This window comes from Oryx dammah, unplaced genomic scaffold, assembly GCF_014754425.2.
Source record: "Oryx dammah isolate SB20612 unplaced genomic scaffold, SCBI_Odam_1.1 HiC_scaffold_6, whole genome shotgun sequence".
In the NCBI taxonomy this organism is placed as follows: Eukaryota; Metazoa; Chordata; class Mammalia; order Artiodactyla; family Bovidae; genus Oryx; species Oryx dammah.
Window position 1 is genome coordinate 26152955 of NW_024070190.1, and position 19435 is coordinate 26172389.

Below are 19435 nucleotides of genomic sequence, written 5' to 3' on the forward strand. Positions count from 1 at the left end.
GTTTCTCCAAAAGGTAGAGGTCATGTGGACGCATGACCAGCCCAGCGGTTGGAATGTTCTTCTCCACATGTTTTGTCTCGGGTGACTTGTTTCTGCCAATTAATGCAAATTCTTTTCTTCTTTTTCTGTTACTGGTTTGTGTGTGTGTGTTTTGCTGTACAAGGGTCTCATTATTTAAGGCTTATAATTTATTATTTTATGTCCCAAAATGTGTTCATTGTCTAAAAGTATGACTAAAAGTATAAGTAAGTGGGTTTCCCAAGTGGCTCAGTAGTGAAGAATCTGCTTGCCAATTCAGGAAACTCAGGAAACGGGTTGAATTTCTGGGTCAGAAAGATCTCCAGGGGGAAGAAATGGCAATCCACTCAGTATTCTTGCCTGGGAAATCCCATGGCCAGAAGAGCCCAATGGGCTATGATTCACTGGGTCGCCCAGAGTCCAACACACATGAGCAACGGAGCACACATCCATGGCTATAAAGTATACTGAAAAGGCTAATTTTTTTACCTGCCTCACCTGGTCAGTGGATGTTTTGATCACATGTAGAGAAGGCAATGGCACCCCACTCCAGTACTCTTGCCTGGAAAATCCCATGGACGGAGAAGCCTGGTGGGCTGCAGTCCATGGGGTCGCTAAGAGTCCGACATGACTGAGTGACTTCCCTTTCACTTTTCACTTTCATGCATTGGAGAAGGAAATGGCAACCCACTCCAGTGTTCTTGCCTGGAGAATCCCGGGGACGGGGGAGCCTGGTGGGCTGCCGTCTGTGGGGTCGCCCAGAGTAGGACACAACTGAAGCGACTCAGCAGCAGCACCAGATCAGGTGTAACAGTGCTGTGTTGTGCTAAGTCATTCAGTCGTGTCTGACTCTGCAACCCTATGGACTGTAACCCACCAGGCTCCCCTGTCCATGGGATTCTCCTAGCAAGAATACTGGAGTGGGTTGCCATTTCCTTCTCCAAGGAGTCTTCCTAACCCAGGGACCGAACCTGTGGCTCTAGTCGCTTGCATTGGCAGGCAAGCTCTTTACCACTAACGCCACCTCGGAAGCCCCAGGTGTAACAGTGAGAACATATAACTCTGAGTCCTCTGAGTCCCCTAGACTGATCAGCCCAAGAGTGTGTTCCCCAGACCTATGCCATTCAGGCAGCATTTACTTTCTGGGTCTCAGGCTGCTAACAGACGGTTCCCCAGCAGACTGCTTTGAGTAACACTGATTTAGAACGGCCTTTGCTAGCAAGGCTTTGTGACAAGAGGTGGATCTGCAGGCCTCTATACTGATGACTGAACCGCAGAGACTCTCTGAAGGTCAAGGATCCTCTGCTGTCTCATGAGGAATAAATATTTTGAAGAGCACTGATTCTTTTTCTTCACCCCCACCGCAGGTTTATAGCCATTCTTTCATAAATGTACTTCCTGGTCTTTAATGTATTTGGCTTCTTGTTTTATATTGTGTTTTTGTTTCTAGATAGAAATTTCATTTTGTTGTTTAGGCTTTTCACAATGGTGCCACTGCTAGTTTTCAGTGTCTTAGTGAATAACAAAGTGCTTTATAAACAACACTTTGTTGTACATGATTGAATTGGTGCTCAAAACATCGCCATGACATAAAGATGGCAAGAGCTTGATACTGTCATCCACCGATCACAGATAAAGACGATGAGAGTCAGCTAATACCTTTCAGAGTCAGGACTATAGGGTAATGAACTAGATCTTTCCTGCTTTTCAAAAGTTCCTAGATTTCTCCTTTTCCCCCCTCAAAAAGAAATTTTTTAGAGAGCATTTCTATTTGCTCTGCTCTGACTTAAAAAAAAAAAAAAAAATTTTTCTCAACTGCCTTAAATTCATTTTGGAATGAGACAAAGTAACAGATAATCATTTGTGTGAGTCCATAATCTTTTCCTTCCAGACGTCACAATCCAGAACAGTGAGCTGATGAGTGGCAGCATGGACAAAGGAACGCTGGGGTCAGGATCCAAGAACAACATTTTTTACATTTTGCTGCGAGACTGGGGGCAGAATGAAGCTGCCGATGCGATGTCACGGCTTGCCAGGCTGGCTCCCGTCTACTTGTGTGAGTGTCTTAGCGTCCTTGTTTCATTGCTATAGGTTATTGATGTTTTAGGGGGTTCTTTTACTATTTCACCCCTCTGCCCCAAACACATAGAAACACAAAGAAAAGGATACTTGTTCCAGGCTAAACCATTTATGCTTTTCTTAATGAAATAAACTTGATGCTGACAAGTTTGACTGCAGATTCAAATTTGCTTTTCAGTTCTCTTCTTAAAAGCTATAGTAGCTCCCTGATGCCCATGACATACATGGGTTGTTACATAAAGGGCCTTCATGGGCTGCTTCCAAGGTAGGCTGTGCAAAACTGTCACCCTCTGGTTCTTCCACAGTTCAGCCCTACCAGCTGACTCAGTATTTCCCTACTGTCCTTGTACACTAGGCCAGGAGATTTTCTTTGCATGCCCCAGAATATCTTTACTCTTGTACTTGACTCTTTGGCTGAGTGTAGAATTCTAGACTGAATGTTATTTCCCTGAGAATTTTGAAGTTATTACTCTACTCTGTTCTTTCAGGGTTGCTGTAAAATGTATTTCCCTTCTTATTCCCAACTTTTTGTATTTGAATTGTCTTTTTTTTAATTGCAGTATCCAGTTTTTGGGTAATCCAGTTTAGTTTACCCAGTTATATATATATATATGCATTCTTTTTTTAAAACATTCTTTTCCATTGTGGTTTTTTTTACAGGATATTGAATATAACTCCCTGAGCTGTGCTTTAGGACCTTGTTTATCCTGAATTGTCTTTTTCTTCTGGAAGCTTTGTCTTTTTATTCTTTGTTTCTGGCATTCTCAAAGTTCACAGTGATGCAGCCTTGGGATGTTTATCATTCATTGTGCTGAACGCTCTGCACGCTCTCTCAGTCTGCAACATGTGTCCTTCAGTTCTGGAAATTTTCTTGTTCTTTTTCTGATCATAGCCTCTCTTTTACTTTCTCTGTTCTTGCTTTTTGGAATTTCTGTTAATCGTCTGCAAGGGTTCTTGGAGTGATTCTCTAATTTTCTCTTTTTCCCTGTTGTGCATGTATTTGCTTCTGGATTCAGTTTTCTTTTTAACACTGTCTCTGTTTCGTTTTTTTGTTGTTGTTTTTTTTTTTAATTTTTCAGTATCATATATTTAATTTCCAGCCATAGTTCTTTTCTCTCTGTTTCCTTCTTTTCTTTCTTCTCTTTTTAAGACTTCCTATTCTTGATGCTCAAATACCTCTTGTACATCACTCTGTTTCCCATAGGGGCAAGGGCTTGAGGTCTCTTTTTTTATAGACAGACCTCAGAGACATTGCGGGTTTGGTTTTAGACCACCATGATGAAGTACATATAACAATCAAGCAACTCATGAATGTTTTGGCTTCCCAGTGCATAAAAAAATTGTTTGTACTATAGTCTTATTAAGTGTGCAGTAGTATTGTGTGTTAACATGTTGTTGTTCAGTCGCTAAGCTGTGTCTGACTCTTTGTCACTCATGGACTGTAGCACGCAAGGCTTCCCTGTGTTTCCCAGAGTTTACTCAGATTCTTGTCCATTGAATCGGTGACACTATCTAACCACCTCATCCTCTGCCACTCTCTTCTTCTTTTGCCTTCAGTTTTTCCCAACATCAGGGTCTCTTCCAATGAGTCGGCTCTTCATATCAAGTGACTAAAGTATTGGAGCTTCAGCTTTAGTATCAGTCCTTCCAGTGAATGTTCAGGATTGATTTCCTTTAGGACTGACTCATTTGATCTTCTTGCAGTCCACCAGACCCTAAAGAGTCTTCTCCAATACCAGTTTGAAGGCATCAGTTCTTCAGTGCTCAGCCTTCTTTATGATCCAACACTCACATCCATACATGACTACTAGAAAAACCATAGTTTTGATTATACAGACATTTGTCAGCAAAGTGATGTCTTTGCTTCTTAATAAGTTGTCTAGGTTTGTCATAGCTTTTCTTGGAAGGAGCAAGTGTCTAAATTTCATGGCTGCAGTCGCCATCCACAGTGATTTTGGATGCAAGAAAATAAAATCTGTCACTGCTTTCACTTTTCCCCATCTATTTGCCATGAAGTGATGGGATCAGATGCAGTGATCTTAGTGTCTTACATGTACACACCTTAATAAAAAAAAGACTTTATTGCTGAAAAATGCTAATCATTTGAGCTTTCAGTGAGTCATAATAACAACAGCCCAGAGCATCATAAAAATATAATAATGAAAGTGTTTAAAATATTGTGAGAATTACTGAAATTCAACAGAGACACAAAGTGAGCAAATACCATTGGAAAAATTGTGCTTTTAGACTTGTTCAAATACAAGGTTGTCATAAACCTTGTTTTTAAAGAAACACACTATCTGTGAAGCACAGTAAAAAAAGGTGTACCTGTACAAACTTTCCACCCAGCTTTCTCCATTTGCATTACCTCCAGCAGAAAATGAAGATTTGTTTCTGAGACTTGCAGACTCGGTGTCCCTCCGTTCCACAGCCACTTATCAGCATCCCCTTCCCTACCCTGTTAATCCAGTTGCTCCTCACCTGCCCACTTGCTACAGGTGTTAGGGTTAGGATTATTGATGGTATATAGTTCCATCAAAGGTAGAGTTCACATTTGCTTCTTATCCTCTATTTTGGAACGATTTCTGAAAAAAGAGAATTGGAGCAGAGAGGTGTCTGGGATGCTGAGTGCCATCCGTCTGGTAGCCCACTTTCTACAACTGGCTCTCTCAGTCTCTTTCCTGCTCAGCGGCTGTCTGCTTTATAATATAGTTGGGACATCCCTGTGCTCCATACCAGGTTGTGAGCTCTCTGAGAGGAGTTAGTGAGTCTTGTTCATCTTTGTGTAACAACCCAGGGACTGGTACAGTAAGTTTTTGTTTAACCGGCTTGCAGCAAGTTCTCTGAAGGTATAAACTTGTTTCTGCATAACAGGTTGACTAACATCAATGTTCTCTCTTCCGGCTCTCCCTGCCAACCCTTCTGCAGCTAACCGTGGATTCTCAATTGGGATTGGTGACGTCACACCTGGCCAAGGGCTGCTGAAGGCCAAGTATGAGTTGCTGAACGCTGGCTACAAAAAATGCGATGAGTACATCGAAGCCCTGAACACAGGCAAGCTGCAGCAGCAGCCCGGCTGCACTGCCGAGGAGACTCTGGAGGTGAGTCTGGCTCTCTGGGTCAGGTTAGCAGCCAGTGGCATTCTGGGCCCTGAAGAGAAGCAACAGGTGAGTGGGGAGGAAAGGCAGTGGCTTCAGCCCGTCTCTGAGCTGCGCAGCTTGTGTGTGTTCTAGTGATGGGGGGCCTCCCATCAAATCTGTTCCATCCCTTCCAGCTTTCGTGTTCCAGGCGGTGAATAGCATCTGTCCGTTTGGCCACATGGGGCTGCTCTTGTTCCGTCGTCACACTTGGGCCCCTTCTGTCGCTAGTAGTTCAATGCTTTTGCCCTATTACCAGCATCCTGTGACCAGACTGACACCACAGCTGTGAAAGGATGGTCTTTGAAAGAGACACAGTTAAATCGTGTTTGAGAGTCACAGGCCAGTCTGCTGCACGTTCCAGTCTGGAGCTAAGTTAGCTGAGAGCTGGACCTGCAGGGGTCAGAGGCAGAATGGCCTGAGAGTCCCGCGTTTTCCCTGAAGCAGCCTGCCTTAGCAGCCTGACTGCACCAGGGCCCTGTCTGACTCTCTTCTGCCTCCCAGTAGCCTGGCGCTCAGGGCTTTAACTCAACTAAGCAGGGAAGAAAGGATTTTCGAACAATAAAAAAAATTTGTTTTGATTTTATTTGTGTGTCTCTTGGCTGCGCTGGGTCTTGGGGGTTGCGTGTGGGCTTTCTCTAGTTGCAGTGAGCAAGGGCTGCTCTTCACTGTGGTGCACAAGCTTCTCATGGTGGTGGCTTCTCTCGTCTCAGAGCACAGGGCTCCGGGGTGCAGGCTTCAGTAACTGCAGCACGCGGACTCGGGAGTTGCAGCTCCTGGGCTTGAGAGCACAGGCTCAATAGTGCGGGGACACAGGCTTAGTTGCTCCCAGGCTGTGGGATCTTCCCAGATCAGGGACCAAACCCGTGTCTTTCTGCATTGGCAGGCAGATTCTTTACCACTGAGCCACCAGGGAAAACCCAATAAGAAATTTTTTGATGAACTTTTTAAAGCAAAAGGAAAGCAGAGTTGTGTGAGATATTCACAATTAGCTCATTCTTAATGTAAGTCTTAAAGAAAAACAGAGAAATCGGGTGTTTCTCACCTAAACGATTACTTGAGGCCTCAGCTGCACTCCTCTTTAGTGGAAGCATGATTCCCAGCTGATTGAGCATCATAGGTCGTGGGTTGAGGGATGGCAATCTAGATGAGCCCATGGACTAGAGTATTGCTATTGAGTCGCCTAATCACATCCCCAGTTGGTGGGAATTCAAGTGTGTGCTTGGCAGAGACAAATTTTAGAAACAGTACACGCCACTCTCTTTTAGTATGTATTACATAATGTCATATAAGGTACGAAATGTTATACATGTGTATACACAGTATATACAAGCGTGTGTATATACAGTAATATATATAATATACATACAGAGACACCGCCATGCATATATTCTACCTCATTGGCCATTTAAATGTTTTTCCGAGATTTTGTTACTAACCACTTTTTCCTTACACGGAGAAGGCAATGGCACCCCACTCCAGTACTCTTGCCTGGAAAATCCCACGGACAGAGGAGCTTGGTGGGTTGCAGTTCATGGGGTCGCTAAGAGTCAGACACAACTGAGCAATTTCCCTTTCACTTTTCACTTTCACGCATTGGAGAAGGAAATGGCAACCCACTCCAGTGTTCTTGCCTGGAGAATCCCAGGAACTGGGGAGCCTGGTGGGCTGCCATCAGTGGGGTCGCATAGAGTCGGACAGGACTGAAGCGACTTAGCAGCAGCATTTTTTCCTTACACACTGATTATGAAACCCGTGGGACTTCCCAGGGGGCGCTAGTGGTAAAGAATCTGCCTGCCAATGCAGGAGACAAAAGAGACATGAGTTCTATCCCTGGGCCAGGAAGATCCCCTGGAGAAAGCCATGGCAACCCCCTCCAGTATTCTTGCCTGGAGAACCCCATGGCCAGAGGAACCTGGCAGGCTACAGTCCATGGGGCCGCTAAGAGTAGGACACAACTGAAGTGACTTAGCATGTGGAAAATGTCAGTCTGCAGAGATAGGACATCTTGGTCTTCTAAGGTCTGAAACCTTTTATCTGCTAGAAATCTGACATCTCGCTCAAATTCTTCACATTCTCTTAAATGTCACGTTGAATGTCGGTAATCACGTAGGCACCATGCATCTCTCTTTCTCCCGCCAGGCTTTGATCCTGAAGGAGCTGTCTGTGATCCGTGACCACGCAGGTAGCGCCTGCCTCCGGGAGCTGGATAAGAGCAACAGCCCCCTCACCATGGCTCTGTGTGGCTCCAAAGGTGAGCACCTCCTCTGGCCGCTGCTGCCTCTGCCTTCCATGCAGGCTGGCTGGGTGTGCTCTGGAAAACGTGCATCTGAAGTTCAGGCCTAGAATTCCCTGGTCGTTCGTCCAGTGGTTAGGACTCAGTGCTTTCACTGCCCAGGCCCAGGTTCAATCCCTGGTCAGGGAACTAAGAGCCCACAAGCCGGCAACCCACCTCCAGCAGCCCCCCCAAAAAAGCGCATCAGGCCTTTTGTTTATAAGGGTGTATCTTTTCAAATAATGCTTAGAGAAGGAGATGGTTCTTTGCATTTTTAAAAAGTCTAATTCCTTTGGAGAAACTTATCATGTGTGTGGATTTCTGAGTTTGAGGGTGCTTTGAGAAAACTTGGTCTTATTTTTTTTGAAGAAAGAAAGAAGAGCCAGGGATTATGTTTGATGATAATTAAATACATTTAAATTTTATAGTTAGCCAGGACCTGAAAGTGTTAGGTTTCATGACACTGCACTCAAATTCAGAACCCCCAGCTTTGCAAACTTCCTGCTTTAACAAATTTTCAACAGAATAAAGTCCAGTCTCTTGAGCCTTGCTGTCCTTCACCCCATAGTCTCCTCCCTGCCCCTGGAGCATACCCCACACTCCTGTCCTGGGTCTCTGCTTCCTACTCTCTGACCCACTTTGGAACTCCTCCCCCATGTCCTCTATGTGGAAGTCATAATCTTCTCCAAGAGTCCAGCTGGTTAATGCTGCCTTCTTGAATATTTCCCTGGAAGTCTCTCCTCCAGCCCCAGAGTGCTCATTCGCCCCTGAACTCTAGCCCTGCCTGGCCTTCCTTGTGTTACTGACAGCTCTGTCCTTGCTGTTCTGGTTCTGTGCTTTACTGTCCCTGGAGAATGAACTTGTTGAGGATTGTGGCTGTCCCGTGTTGTATTCCTGTTGTACCAACAGATCTGCTTGTACTTCAGTTACTGTGATTTTGGTAAATGAATGTTCCATTTCTGACCTGCTTCCCCAGGTTCCTTCATTAACATATCACAGATGATTGCCTGTGTGGGACAGCAAGCTATCAGTGGCTCTCGAGTGCCAGATGGCTTTGAAAACAGGTCCCTGCCTCACTTTGAAAAACACTCAAAGGTAAGCAGAAGTGGATCAAATACAACTTTGAAGGACAAGCTTCAGCAGCACTAAAGAATGACTGAAGCTCTGGGGCTGCCAATTAGGCGACTCCTGGAGCTGGTATAGAGGGTGAGGACCACTCAGGGTTATTCCCTCTGCAGCCCAAACTTGATGGAGTCCTGTAGAAGGAGCCTCATGAAACTCGGAGCTGTAAAACTTGGACCAGTGCCCTTCTGTACATTTTCTCTTTTAAGGAGGAGGATGTCAGTTTCCTACCCAACTTTATCTTAAGTAATCTGAATGTGTTGTTACCGTTTGTGTGCATTCAACCTGTATGCTTATTTTAGGGAACACTTACGTAAAAGCATAAAGATTTTTAAACAGTGAACATGTGAACCACAGTGAAACAACCAGGAAATTCCAGGCTCTCTCTGGAATTCCTAAACTGCCGGTAAATGACTTCTGAGTTCTGTTGGCCCTCGTGGTCTGAGCACTACTGTCTGCAGAGTGAGACAGACAGGCCTGTATTGGGGTTTTCTGAGATTCTGGGGTAGATAGCTATTAAATGAACAGTTGAGGAACTTAGAGCTGATTTGGTCACTTAGTAATTCTGGATGGAGTCAACTGTTATTCACACTAAAACACAGATGCCCCAGCTGCTCCTGGCCTGAGGAGCTGTAGGACTTATGGCCAGCCCCCCCTGGGGAGAGGGGACTGCTGTCCTGAAATTGACACACACTGTCTATATCAGGTGGCCCCAGGAACAACTTGGGCTCCCTGCCCAAGATCGGAATTTACTAGAGGTCAGGCAGCCAGCAAGTCACTGGAGTGGTACCTGACTGTGCTTATATGGCTCGGAGTCAAAGCCTGACCAATTTAGAAGAAATGCCAAAGACATCTAGTGCCAGACTTTGGGGAAGATGGTACTTGCCTAGAAGTGCTTTTGAGTATGCCAGTTGCCCCTTAAGTGAAATGGGGCGAAAGGATTTTAGCCTATTCATCTGAGTTGTCCTCCAAGGAACACGAACCTGTCCAGATCAAAGGCTATTGGGCATTTCATAGGGTGTTTTTTATATGTGGGTTTTTTTGTTTTTTTACAGTTTTTTTTTTTTTTCTTTATCTTAATATTCACCCATTTAAAGTGTAGAATTCCAGCAGCTTCGTGTGTTCACAGAGTTGTGTGATCATCATCATAATCTAAATTTTAGGATATTTTCAACAGCCCAAAAATGAATCCCCATAAACTGTAGCAGCACACAGCTATGTTTTGGAAGTGGACAGGTCCGGCCTGCCGGCAGGTATCCCAGGAATAATCGTTTCCTGGGAGAAGGCCAGGGTGCCCTCTAAACTGAGATCCGTGACTGCCTGCCTGCTCTAGGAGTAGCAGCCCAAGCTTCAGTGTCCCTGTCCTGAGCCACCTGTCTGCCACTGGCACGAGCACCAGCCCTGGCTGGGAACTCCCTCTCCTTTTCTCTGGTAAGGATGGTTTGAACTAAATTATTTCTTCTTTAGGAAAGGGCATGAAACATGGGAGTGCATTGGCCAGGGATTTATAGTCTAAAGGTGAGGTATTTCCTGATTTGAATGGTCTTGGAATTGGGGACCTTAAACTTTTATTTGTTAGATTTTTCTTTTTTTTTCCTACCTCTCTTTAGCTCCCAGCTGCCAAAGGCTTTGTGGCTAATAGCTTTTATTCTGGTTTGACACCAACCGAGTTTTTCTTCCACACAATGGCTGGCCGAGAAGGTCTGGTCGACACAGCCGTGAAGACAGCTGAAACAGGATATATGCAGGTAACCTGAAGAAATGTAGCCCATTAGCAATGAAGCCGGACAGGTCTGCAGATCTTGACTGCTGAGTGTTTGCTCCTTTTCTACCTGACTTCTGATTTATTAAGTCTTGGTATTTAAAAGGAAAAACTAAGAAATGTAGATGCCCTAAAAATAAACAACACAAAAAAGTAAGATATTAAAAAAAAAAGTTCAAAATCAGTGTCTCCTTCGAATGGTGCAGACCAGGCTGGAACCACATGTACCAGAGCCCTTCTGGAGGAGAACGTGGACGAGAAGTCCCCCGGCACGTCATCTCACTGAGCCACTACTTGCTAACACACGGAGATAGGGTGACAGTACCCACCTCCTGATTACACACTGAGAGGCCTGTGCTCACCGTGCAGTGGTTTATGGAATCTCATTAATGTCACTCTAAGGGACTCAGAGAACCTGTTCCACTGTCCGCAGGGGGGCTTGGGCACTTGGAGGGCTGACTCGTTCTCCATTGTGTGTACAGCTGTAAGAGGGTAGTCTTCGGGGATAGGGCTGAGTTACATGCTTTTTATGCCTGTGTTTCCGAGACTGCCACAAAGGTACATCCTAGACAGCAGAGAGGTGAGAACACATCCTGCTTTGTGCTTCCATAAGACCACAAGTGAAGGATCTCTCTCCAGTCTCTCATTCTCATTTCTACCTTGTACTCCATAACCTACATTTTGTTTCTCGTTTTGCGGTTGGTTTTGGTTTTGGTTTGTGTTTTTGATGATTTTATCTGCTTACAATACATGCTGAGGTTAACACTCCCAAGTTGCTAGGCCATGAACTGCTGTGGTTTTGTGTCCCTTTTCTCCCCACCATGGACTGAGAAGCGCAGCCCTTGGCAAGCAGGAAAACGAGGACTGATAAACCAGAGATGAGTAATGAGTGAATGAGTAAGCCAGAATACACAAGGTTGATGAGAGCAAAATGGACTCGAGTCAGTACCCACCTATTTCCATAACCTCTCATCTGTCCCCTGTGTGGCATTACTGATGGTGCTTCCCTTTTAATCATCTTTTAATGGGAAATCGCCCTTTAGCTTCAGAGTGTGCTTTTGTCAGAAACCTAACAGACTCTGAAATGCTTTTAACACTCTTGCCTGAATGTCTGTTGACTTTATTTTTTCTCCTGTACCTTTCTGAAGTCGAGAGTATGACATTCCCAGAGTGGCTTGTTAACCTGGAACAAATTACTTCTGGCATGAGGGATTTTTGTTTTGAAGTTGCCTGGCGGAAGATATCTTTCCCTTTAACTCATTGAACCCTTTCACCGCGCTGGCTGGAGGGTTCTGCTGGTGGAAGGTTCTCCCTAAGCAGGCTTGAGAAGTGCCTGCTGGTTCAGACACAACACTAGTCCTCTTCTCTCTTCTTACCCATCGGTCCCAGAAGAGGGCCTGCACCAGACCCTCTGTAATTCATATTGAAGTCCACAGGGGCCCCGGATTAAGTTGGGTTTAGAAGTGCAAAGCAATTGCATTAGTTTAAACCTTAGGGAGACAGAGAGAGAAGGCAAAGCAGCCTAGGAAAACAGTGTTTGCAGAGTCCTTCGGGGGTGATGGGGTTTAAATTGCATGTATTCTAAAACACACTGGAGCGTGGAGCATATTCCAAATCCCACTGCACAGGCTAGTGAGGCACTTGTGGGGCCATTCTTGAGGTCAGGAACTCTTTTTAAGGGATTTCTAATAAAATGTTTTCATGTGATTAAAAGCACTGGTAGCCTTGAAACTCAGTTGTAAATATCAACCTTCATGCACGTGACTAGTGCTCTCAAAGCACCTGAACTTTTATCTCCTCTCCTTCTCTTCCTTAGAGAAGGCTTGTCAAGTCCCTGGAAGATCTTTGTTCACAGTATGATCTGACAGTCCGCAGCTCTACGGGCGATATCATCCAGTTCATTTACGGGGGAGACGGCTTAGATCCTGCAGCCATGGAGGGAAAAGATGAGCCCTTAGAGTTTAAAAGGGTTCTGGACAACATCAAAGTAAGATTAAGCATTATATCTGTGAGCGTTTTCAAGGACATTTCCTTAGAATGGATGTGCCTTTGGCATAGCATACAGTTAACGCTGTCATATCTACCGAACCACTGCGAGGGTGTTAGTCTTTTTTATTCACTTTGCATAATTTTCCCCAGGTATTAAGGAAAGAGAGTTTCTCAAGTTCAAAGTCTGGTTCTTGGTAGTGAACTGGTGCCAGTGGAAGAGGCCTTGGTCTTCTTGCCAGTGTCTCGTAGAGTGCGATAGAGACCATATAAACGTCGTGGGTGGGGAGAAGCAGGCCTGTTTCACGTAGTTTTAACAGGGGAGATAGTTTAGAGCAAGCTCTTTGAGAGGTAGCTGGACAGTGTTGATCTGAATTTAAATCTGGGTGCCCTTCAGCGATACTTAAATTTCACTTATAGGAATTTGCCCTACAGAAATGATCTAAATATGCCAAGAATGTTCTTCCAGCATTGTTTATAGCAGATACAGGCCATCTGTGGAGGACAGGTCAAACATGGAATGGTCTGTCCACATGTTAGGCTGCAGTGTAACCATTAAAACTTTGAGGGAAAACCCATGAGCTTGGGGGTGGAGAGGTATTTTCACACTTGAAATTTTTTTTTTTTTAAATAACAGCAGTTTATGGTTTTAGTGCAAATCTGGGGCGGGGTGAAGGTTGGGAAGGAATGACACAATACCCACTGAATAGCCCACAAGCTGTTAGGTAAGGTAGAGTATCAGTTTATGCTGTTTTCACCTTTGTATTAAAGGTATGTGTTTTGAAAGACAAAAACATCACAAGTTGCTGAAAGCTCTGGGTGAGGTTGTATTGTCTCTTATAAACTCCTTCACTGAATACTGCCCCCTGCTCGCCTCCAAGTCACACTGTTTTCTTTCGATATTCGAGGCAGTCTTCCCCTGCCGGAGCGAGCCTGCTCTCAGTAAGAACGAGCTGCTTCTGAGCGCCGAGTCCATCATGAAGAAGAATGAGTTTCTCTGCTGCCAGGACAGCTTCCTGCAGGTGAGCTCTGCGGGGGCTGCGCACCCGGCTTGGCCGTCACCAAGGAATCATTCTCCAGGTGCCAACAGGGAAGTGTATAAGCTGGGGGTGTTTATGTAGGAGTATTCCTTGTTAGAAGATTTAAGAGCGACCCAGGCAGGAGAATCTCAGCAGTCGGCATAAAGAATTTATCTCATGTTTTCTTTAGTTTGTCTTTTGCACAAGTGTTTCTCTGGTAGAGGACAAGTGCTCGAGTTACGAGAAGTGATTTTTTTTTTAAACACTGTCCCTATCACCCCCTGCCACCCAGTCTCTCATCCTGCAGGCCAACTCCTCCCTCCGTGGTTTTGAAACCCAGTAATTTGTAATAGTAAGAGCATTGTTTTAATGCCATTCATTGTGTTTTATACAATAAATGTTGCAGTGGGGTTTGTTTAATACCATCATTATTTTAAATTGCTTTTTTTCTTGCCACAATATGGGTTAGAAATGTACAGTCATCCTTCCTTTTTCTTCCAGGGACCTGTTACCTTGACATCCTCTTGGTGTTTTAGTTTGTTTTTATTTCACAGACCTCCTCCTTTCTGTTGATAATCATGTTTATGATCAAAAGCAAAGAAATACAGGAATACATGGTTCCCTGCGTACACTGATTGTGATTCAAATATAGCACAAAATATATCCCTTGAAGTATATAAAAGATAAAAACAGTAAGACACTTACATAAAGATATTTTAGGTAAAAGCTCTTCACTCTTTGACATGGTAAGATACAAAAGGTGAAAAAGAGATTCTTTCAGATTTTAACACATTTAAAATTAAGAGCCTGGCTAAGCTGAGTGCCTTCATTTTGTTTTTGTTGCTTCACAATTTTTTTTTTTTTAGTAACAAATGAGAGGTATGATTTGGTTTTTCTCCATGACTGTATTCACTTATTTATGTTTCTGTTTCTCCTCGAAGACCTTAACTGAGACAGGCTATGAGAAATACAACGAGGTAACGTGCTTCCGTGCTGTGGCTGCCGAGCAGGGGGCATAGCTGTGCTGTGCAGTCTGCCAGCCTCAGGCACTGCAGGGCGCTGTCCCAGTCCGGCCGGCAGGGCTTCCCCTTCGTCACTTGGCCCAGGCCCTTTCTTGTCTTAGATATGGTTTGACAGTGGTCCCCTGACCAGCAGCACTTGTGGGTTCAGTGAGCACTTGTTCATCCATCCCATCCCCATCTGTCACACGCCCCACAGATCCAGGGCCCCAGGGGTGGCGGAACACGTCCTCACCCTCCAGTCAGTCAGTCTGACCTCAGGTTTGCCGAGGGATTCCAAAATTCACTGACCAGGACAGATTCATCTGAGCCGAGAAAACGTTGTCTGGCTGTGGTGTCAGAGCTGGGGAGGCAGAGAGAACTCCCGGGTGGCACTGAGCCCTAGCCCTGCCGGAAGCCGACAGCCAGGCTCACACACACGCTGCGGGCTGAGTGTGAGCATTAGCTGCTGGTCAGCGGTGTGATTAACAGCCTGCCAGTTGCCGTGTTTTGAGTTCCCTTGGTATGCATGGGTTGATCCTGCTGAGTTCTTAGTAGCTTATCTCAGTTTCCCCTTCCAAAAAGGGAGCTTTTTTTCTTTTAACCTAACTTCCAAAATACCTGCCATAACTCTTGGGTGAGGGAACTCATTCTTTTTAGCAAAGCCGCTCCCAGAAGCATGTCCACATGGGTGGCAGCTGAAAGCTGTCCTTTGCAGCACCAGAACTGGGGAATGGTGTGAGGTGTGTGCTCTTGACTGCTCGTTGTATGGACTTCCTCAACAGATGAAAACCCCCCGGATCAGCTTGGCCTTGGGTTCTGGCCCCGGTTTCCCTGTGCCAACAGGTGGGGCAGCCTTGAACACCTAGCAGGCAAATGGCAACATCTGGGTCAGGAGGGCTTTCAGAGGCTCTCCCTAAAGGACACGACCACAGCTAGATAAGTAGGCTCAGGGAGGAAGTCACCCATTGGAGGAAGCTCTTAATACTGAATGACACAGAGGAGACACTAGGTGGTCACAGGTTTTATTGCTGATGAGGATCCCACTTGAAGGCAGAGCTTCCTCAGGGGAGATTGTCCCACCACCATCTCCAGCTCTAAGTTCTACCTCTGATTTGTAACAACTATCTGAAAAATGTGGCCTCAAACCTGCAATTAACAAGTAAGCCTGTCGAGTCTCTCTTTAAAAAGAGTCTCTTGAGAATTTTCAAGTTCTTTTAAATTAGTTTAAGTTCTTTCTTAAATAAAAGTCTTTCTGCATAGAATGATGGCTGAGTGGCATGGTAACTTTCCACTCTTTGTCAGTGAGGGGAGTTGATCAACAAGGACAGTCATGGGAAGCCTGTGTTCATGAACGGCGGATAGCCCAGCTGTGATGGAGTCCACCCTTATAGCCTCCCGATCACCTGGGCTCCTGGGAGCCAGTCTGAAGTGTCCAGCGGGCCAAGACAGCTTTGCAGAAAACCCCTCCCCTGAGTGTAGACTGTGCAGAAACATTTGACTTTGTAGAGGGGCCTGTTCGCTTGGCCAAGCCCTGACCTTATTCAGCCCGAATGGCCTCCGCTCTAGAGTGATGGAGCCAGTATCTTGCCGCCCCACAGGGAGAACGCACCACGCTGGACAGCAAGTGACTAAGAAGAGTTTGTGGTCACAGACCCTGTGGACCCCAGAAGTTTGAGTTTTTTGCTTTCAGAAAAGATAGTAACTAGAAATTTCTCACTAGTCTATGGGAGGCTAGAGAGATTTATTTTTGCAATGTTAGGACAATACCCACCTAGTTAAGTCTCAAGCTCTCTGTAAGTGCCTTATAGAATTTTATTTTTGCGAAAGTGGGCTTCTGGTCCAGTCTGCCCTTTGAAACATTTATTTCAGACAAAACTTTAGATATTTTCGGCTGTGATACAGATTGAGTAGACACTGGGCAGGCATGCTGGTCTTCTCCTACAGTTATCTTCAATTGAGAAACAAGACCTAGTGAGGCTTTGCAGCCATCAAAACAGTTGTCCACCCTCAGGCCTGCCCAGAGATTTGTCCAGATGTGTGGATCTGACCTCAGCCAGCCGCACAAAGCAGCTGGATGCCTGCACTTGGCCAGAGTGCCCCCCCAAACCCCAATTTGTCCAGAATCCTTGAGGGAAATCATATTTCCCTCAGGGTCGCTGAGAGGAAGCATAGTCTATCCACCCTTTCCCTTACTGTCAGAAACACCCCAGGATCAAACCAGAGTGGCTGCTGTGCTTTCTCTGAAGGATGCAGCTGCTAGATTGCATGTGTCCTTAGTGCACCTGCGAGGTGCTCTAGGAGTCAGTCCCACGGTGCGTGGTGTGTGCTGGCAACAGGGCACGGATGTGTGTGGCCCGTTAAGCACACCGCACCCCCTGTGAAAACTCCTCGAAAGGAGATCCTGGCTGCTCCTGGTTCTAGGAGCAACCACAAGGCTATTTCACAGACACATACCAAAGTATAAAGCATATGGGGCTTCCCCTTAGAATAGTTACCAGAAAACCTAGGCCTGTTATTTCTAGCCATGCCCTATGGATCTTCCATACAATGTAAATTCTCTTCACCTTCTTTCTTGCTCCATTTTGTCATCATCCCGGGGCTTAGAGCCCTATTCTTAAAATACAGCGGGAGCTACAGATAGGCTGATGTTTCATTTCCAGCTTTGAGGGTGATTTCCTGGAGGCCTTACAGAGTTCTGAGCATGAGACAGGGGAGCAAGGCAGAGGTGAGGGTCAGAGATAGAGCTGGGACCTGGGCGTGTTTCCTTTGAAATGAAGGCAAGCTGAAAGCATGTGCTTGAAATGTGCATAGCATCTACAAAGCCAGGCTCTGTAGTATTTAAGCTGAGCAGAACAATTACAGAAGAAACCCTCAAAAATGTATCAGTCTAAAGGCTTAGAAGTACAAGTGGTGCAACAGTACTTACTCTGGGCTGCATGAACGTGGGCAGCGAGGTGTTCCAGGAGGGCAGGGGAGAAGGCAGCAGGTGGAAAGGGTCATCCTATGTCACTCTCACGTGCCGGGTTAGCACTATAGCTTCATAGGAAGCATTATCACAGTAAAAAGACCTGAGAAGCACTGCACGGAGGAACGTGTCCAGGGTATGGGTCATGTGGTGTATTCCTTAGAAAAACATGTTGTAGTAGAACCCGTATCCATGTCATATCCCTTATAGTGTCTTATTTAGCCACCACTAAAGTAGGAAGGATTCATCACATGACTAAAGTTTACTTAAAAATGAATCAGGTCGTGCAAATCACTGAGAAATATAGATCTGATGTTTGTTGTGTCATCTTTCAGGAGATAAAAAAGTTTATCAAGGAGGTTTCTGAGAAGATCAAGAAGACCAGAGATAAATACGGTATCAACGACAACGGCACAACGGAGGTAGCGGCCCTCCCGGGGGGTCAGGAGGTGCAGAGGGCTTCCCACGCCGCCGCCCCGACCCTGAACTCGGCTTTTGTTCCTCTAGCCCCGTGTGCTGTACCAGTTGGACCGGATCACCCCCACCCAAATAGAGAAGTTTCTGGAGACGTGTAGGGACAAGTACATGAGGTGAGGGTGCTAATTGTCTCAGGCGGTCGGGCAGTCCAGTGGGTCTCTTGCGTCTTTCCTGTTTCCCCAGGAAACAGAATCCTGTGCCCACATCACTTACCAGCTGCCAGCCTTGAGCAGGTTCTGTTGCCTCCTCTCTAGGGGCTCCAGTGGGTAAACAGGCTGAGTGCTCCAACACGTGGAAAGAAGTGCAGAGAAATTTCCGAGCATAGTCTTTCCATAGGGAAACTACCAACGTATTCAGCAAGGGCTGGCTGCTTTGTCCGCCTGCAGTACCATGTGTGAGCAGATCTCTCAGGTCTTCTCCAGCCATCCCACGCTGACCGCAAGGAGCCACACGGTGCTCACTGTCATCGTTGGACCCCTCTGAGCATTACTCCCCCTCATCTGTACCTGTAACTGATCTGTGTCCGGTTTTCCTCTTCACAAGCCCAACCCGGGTCCTTGCCAATTCCTTCCTGACCCTGACGGCATACGTATTTTTTCTGTTGAAAGATAATCAGAAACCTCCCCAGCAGTTCGGGGGGTTTAGTTTGGTCTTTTTTTTTTTGGCCATGGCACAAGGCTTGCAGGATCTTAGTCCCTAGGGGTTGAACCTGGTGTCTGGCAGTGAAAGGACAGTCCTAATCACTGGAGTGCCAGGGAATTCCCTGGTTTTGTCATATAGTTGACGTATATGTAAAAGTATATAAAAAGGATATATTTAAATGGGCTTTATATAAGATTGTTGCATCTCTTTTGTTTAATTGTATTAATGGAGTAGGGGCTTCCCAGGTAGCTTAGTCGTAAAGAATCCTCCTGCCAACCAGGAGACTCGGGTTCAGTCCCTGAGTCAAGAAGATCCCCATAGAGAAGGAAATGGCCACCCATTCCAGTATTCCTGCTTGGGAAAATTCCATAGAAAGAGGAGCCTGGTGTGCTGCAGTCCATGGGATCACAAAGAGTCGGACACAACTTGGCCAACTAAACAAACAACAGATAGTTGACCTACAACATTATGCAAGTTTCAGGTGCAAACACAGCAATTCCACTATTTCTGTGATTGCAAAAAGATCACCACGATACATCTGGTTACCATCTGCCGCCGTACAAAGATGTTGCATCGTCATTAACTGTAGTCCCCAGGCTGTACATTTCATCCCGTCTTGTCTTTTCAGGGCACAGATGGAGCCAGGTTCTGCGGTGGGAGCGCTCTGTGCCCAGAGCATTGGCGAGCCCGGCACCCAGATGACCCTGAAGACTTTCCACTTTGCGGGCGTGGCCTCCATGAACATCACCCTGGGCGTGCCCCGCATCAAAGAGATCATCAATGCCTCCAAGGCCATCAGGTGCCCTCATCCACTTCCCACTCATTCTCACACCCGTCTCCCATGTCCTGGAGAAACCGCGTTCCTCTTGTCTCGAGTGGGTGTCTGACAAACGGTAGCGGACAGTATCTCAGGCTCTGGAGTGACACGTGCTAGTGTTAATCATATTGTGGC

The 19435-nt window shown here is 45.9% G+C and overlaps 1 protein-coding gene across 2 annotated transcripts in view; it reads left to right on the plus strand.

Annotated features, from left to right (window-relative positions):
• POLR3A (RNA polymerase III subunit A) overlaps positions 1 to 19435 on the plus strand; it is a 48309-nt gene that overhangs the window by 18294 nt on the left and 10580 nt on the right. The window contains exons 15-25 of one of the 2 annotated variants that reach the window (XM_040242323.1): positions 1910 to 2074; positions 5026 to 5198; positions 7377 to 7488; positions 8486 to 8604; positions 10242 to 10379; positions 12210 to 12380; positions 13288 to 13401; positions 14340 to 14375; positions 17700 to 17786; positions 17872 to 17954; positions 19112 to 19282. In XM_040242323.1, coding sequence (XP_040098257.1) covers positions 1910 to 2074; positions 5026 to 5198; positions 7377 to 7488; positions 8486 to 8604; positions 10242 to 10379; positions 12210 to 12380; positions 13288 to 13401; positions 14340 to 14375; positions 17700 to 17786; positions 17872 to 17954; positions 19112 to 19282 — 1369 coding nt within the window. The remainder of the gene's footprint in view (positions 1 to 1909; positions 2075 to 5025; positions 5199 to 7376; positions 7489 to 8485; positions 8605 to 10241; positions 10380 to 12209; positions 12381 to 13287; positions 13402 to 14339; positions 14376 to 17699; positions 17787 to 17871; positions 17955 to 19111; positions 19283 to 19435) is intronic. The other variant, XM_040242324.1, reaches the window with a different exon arrangement.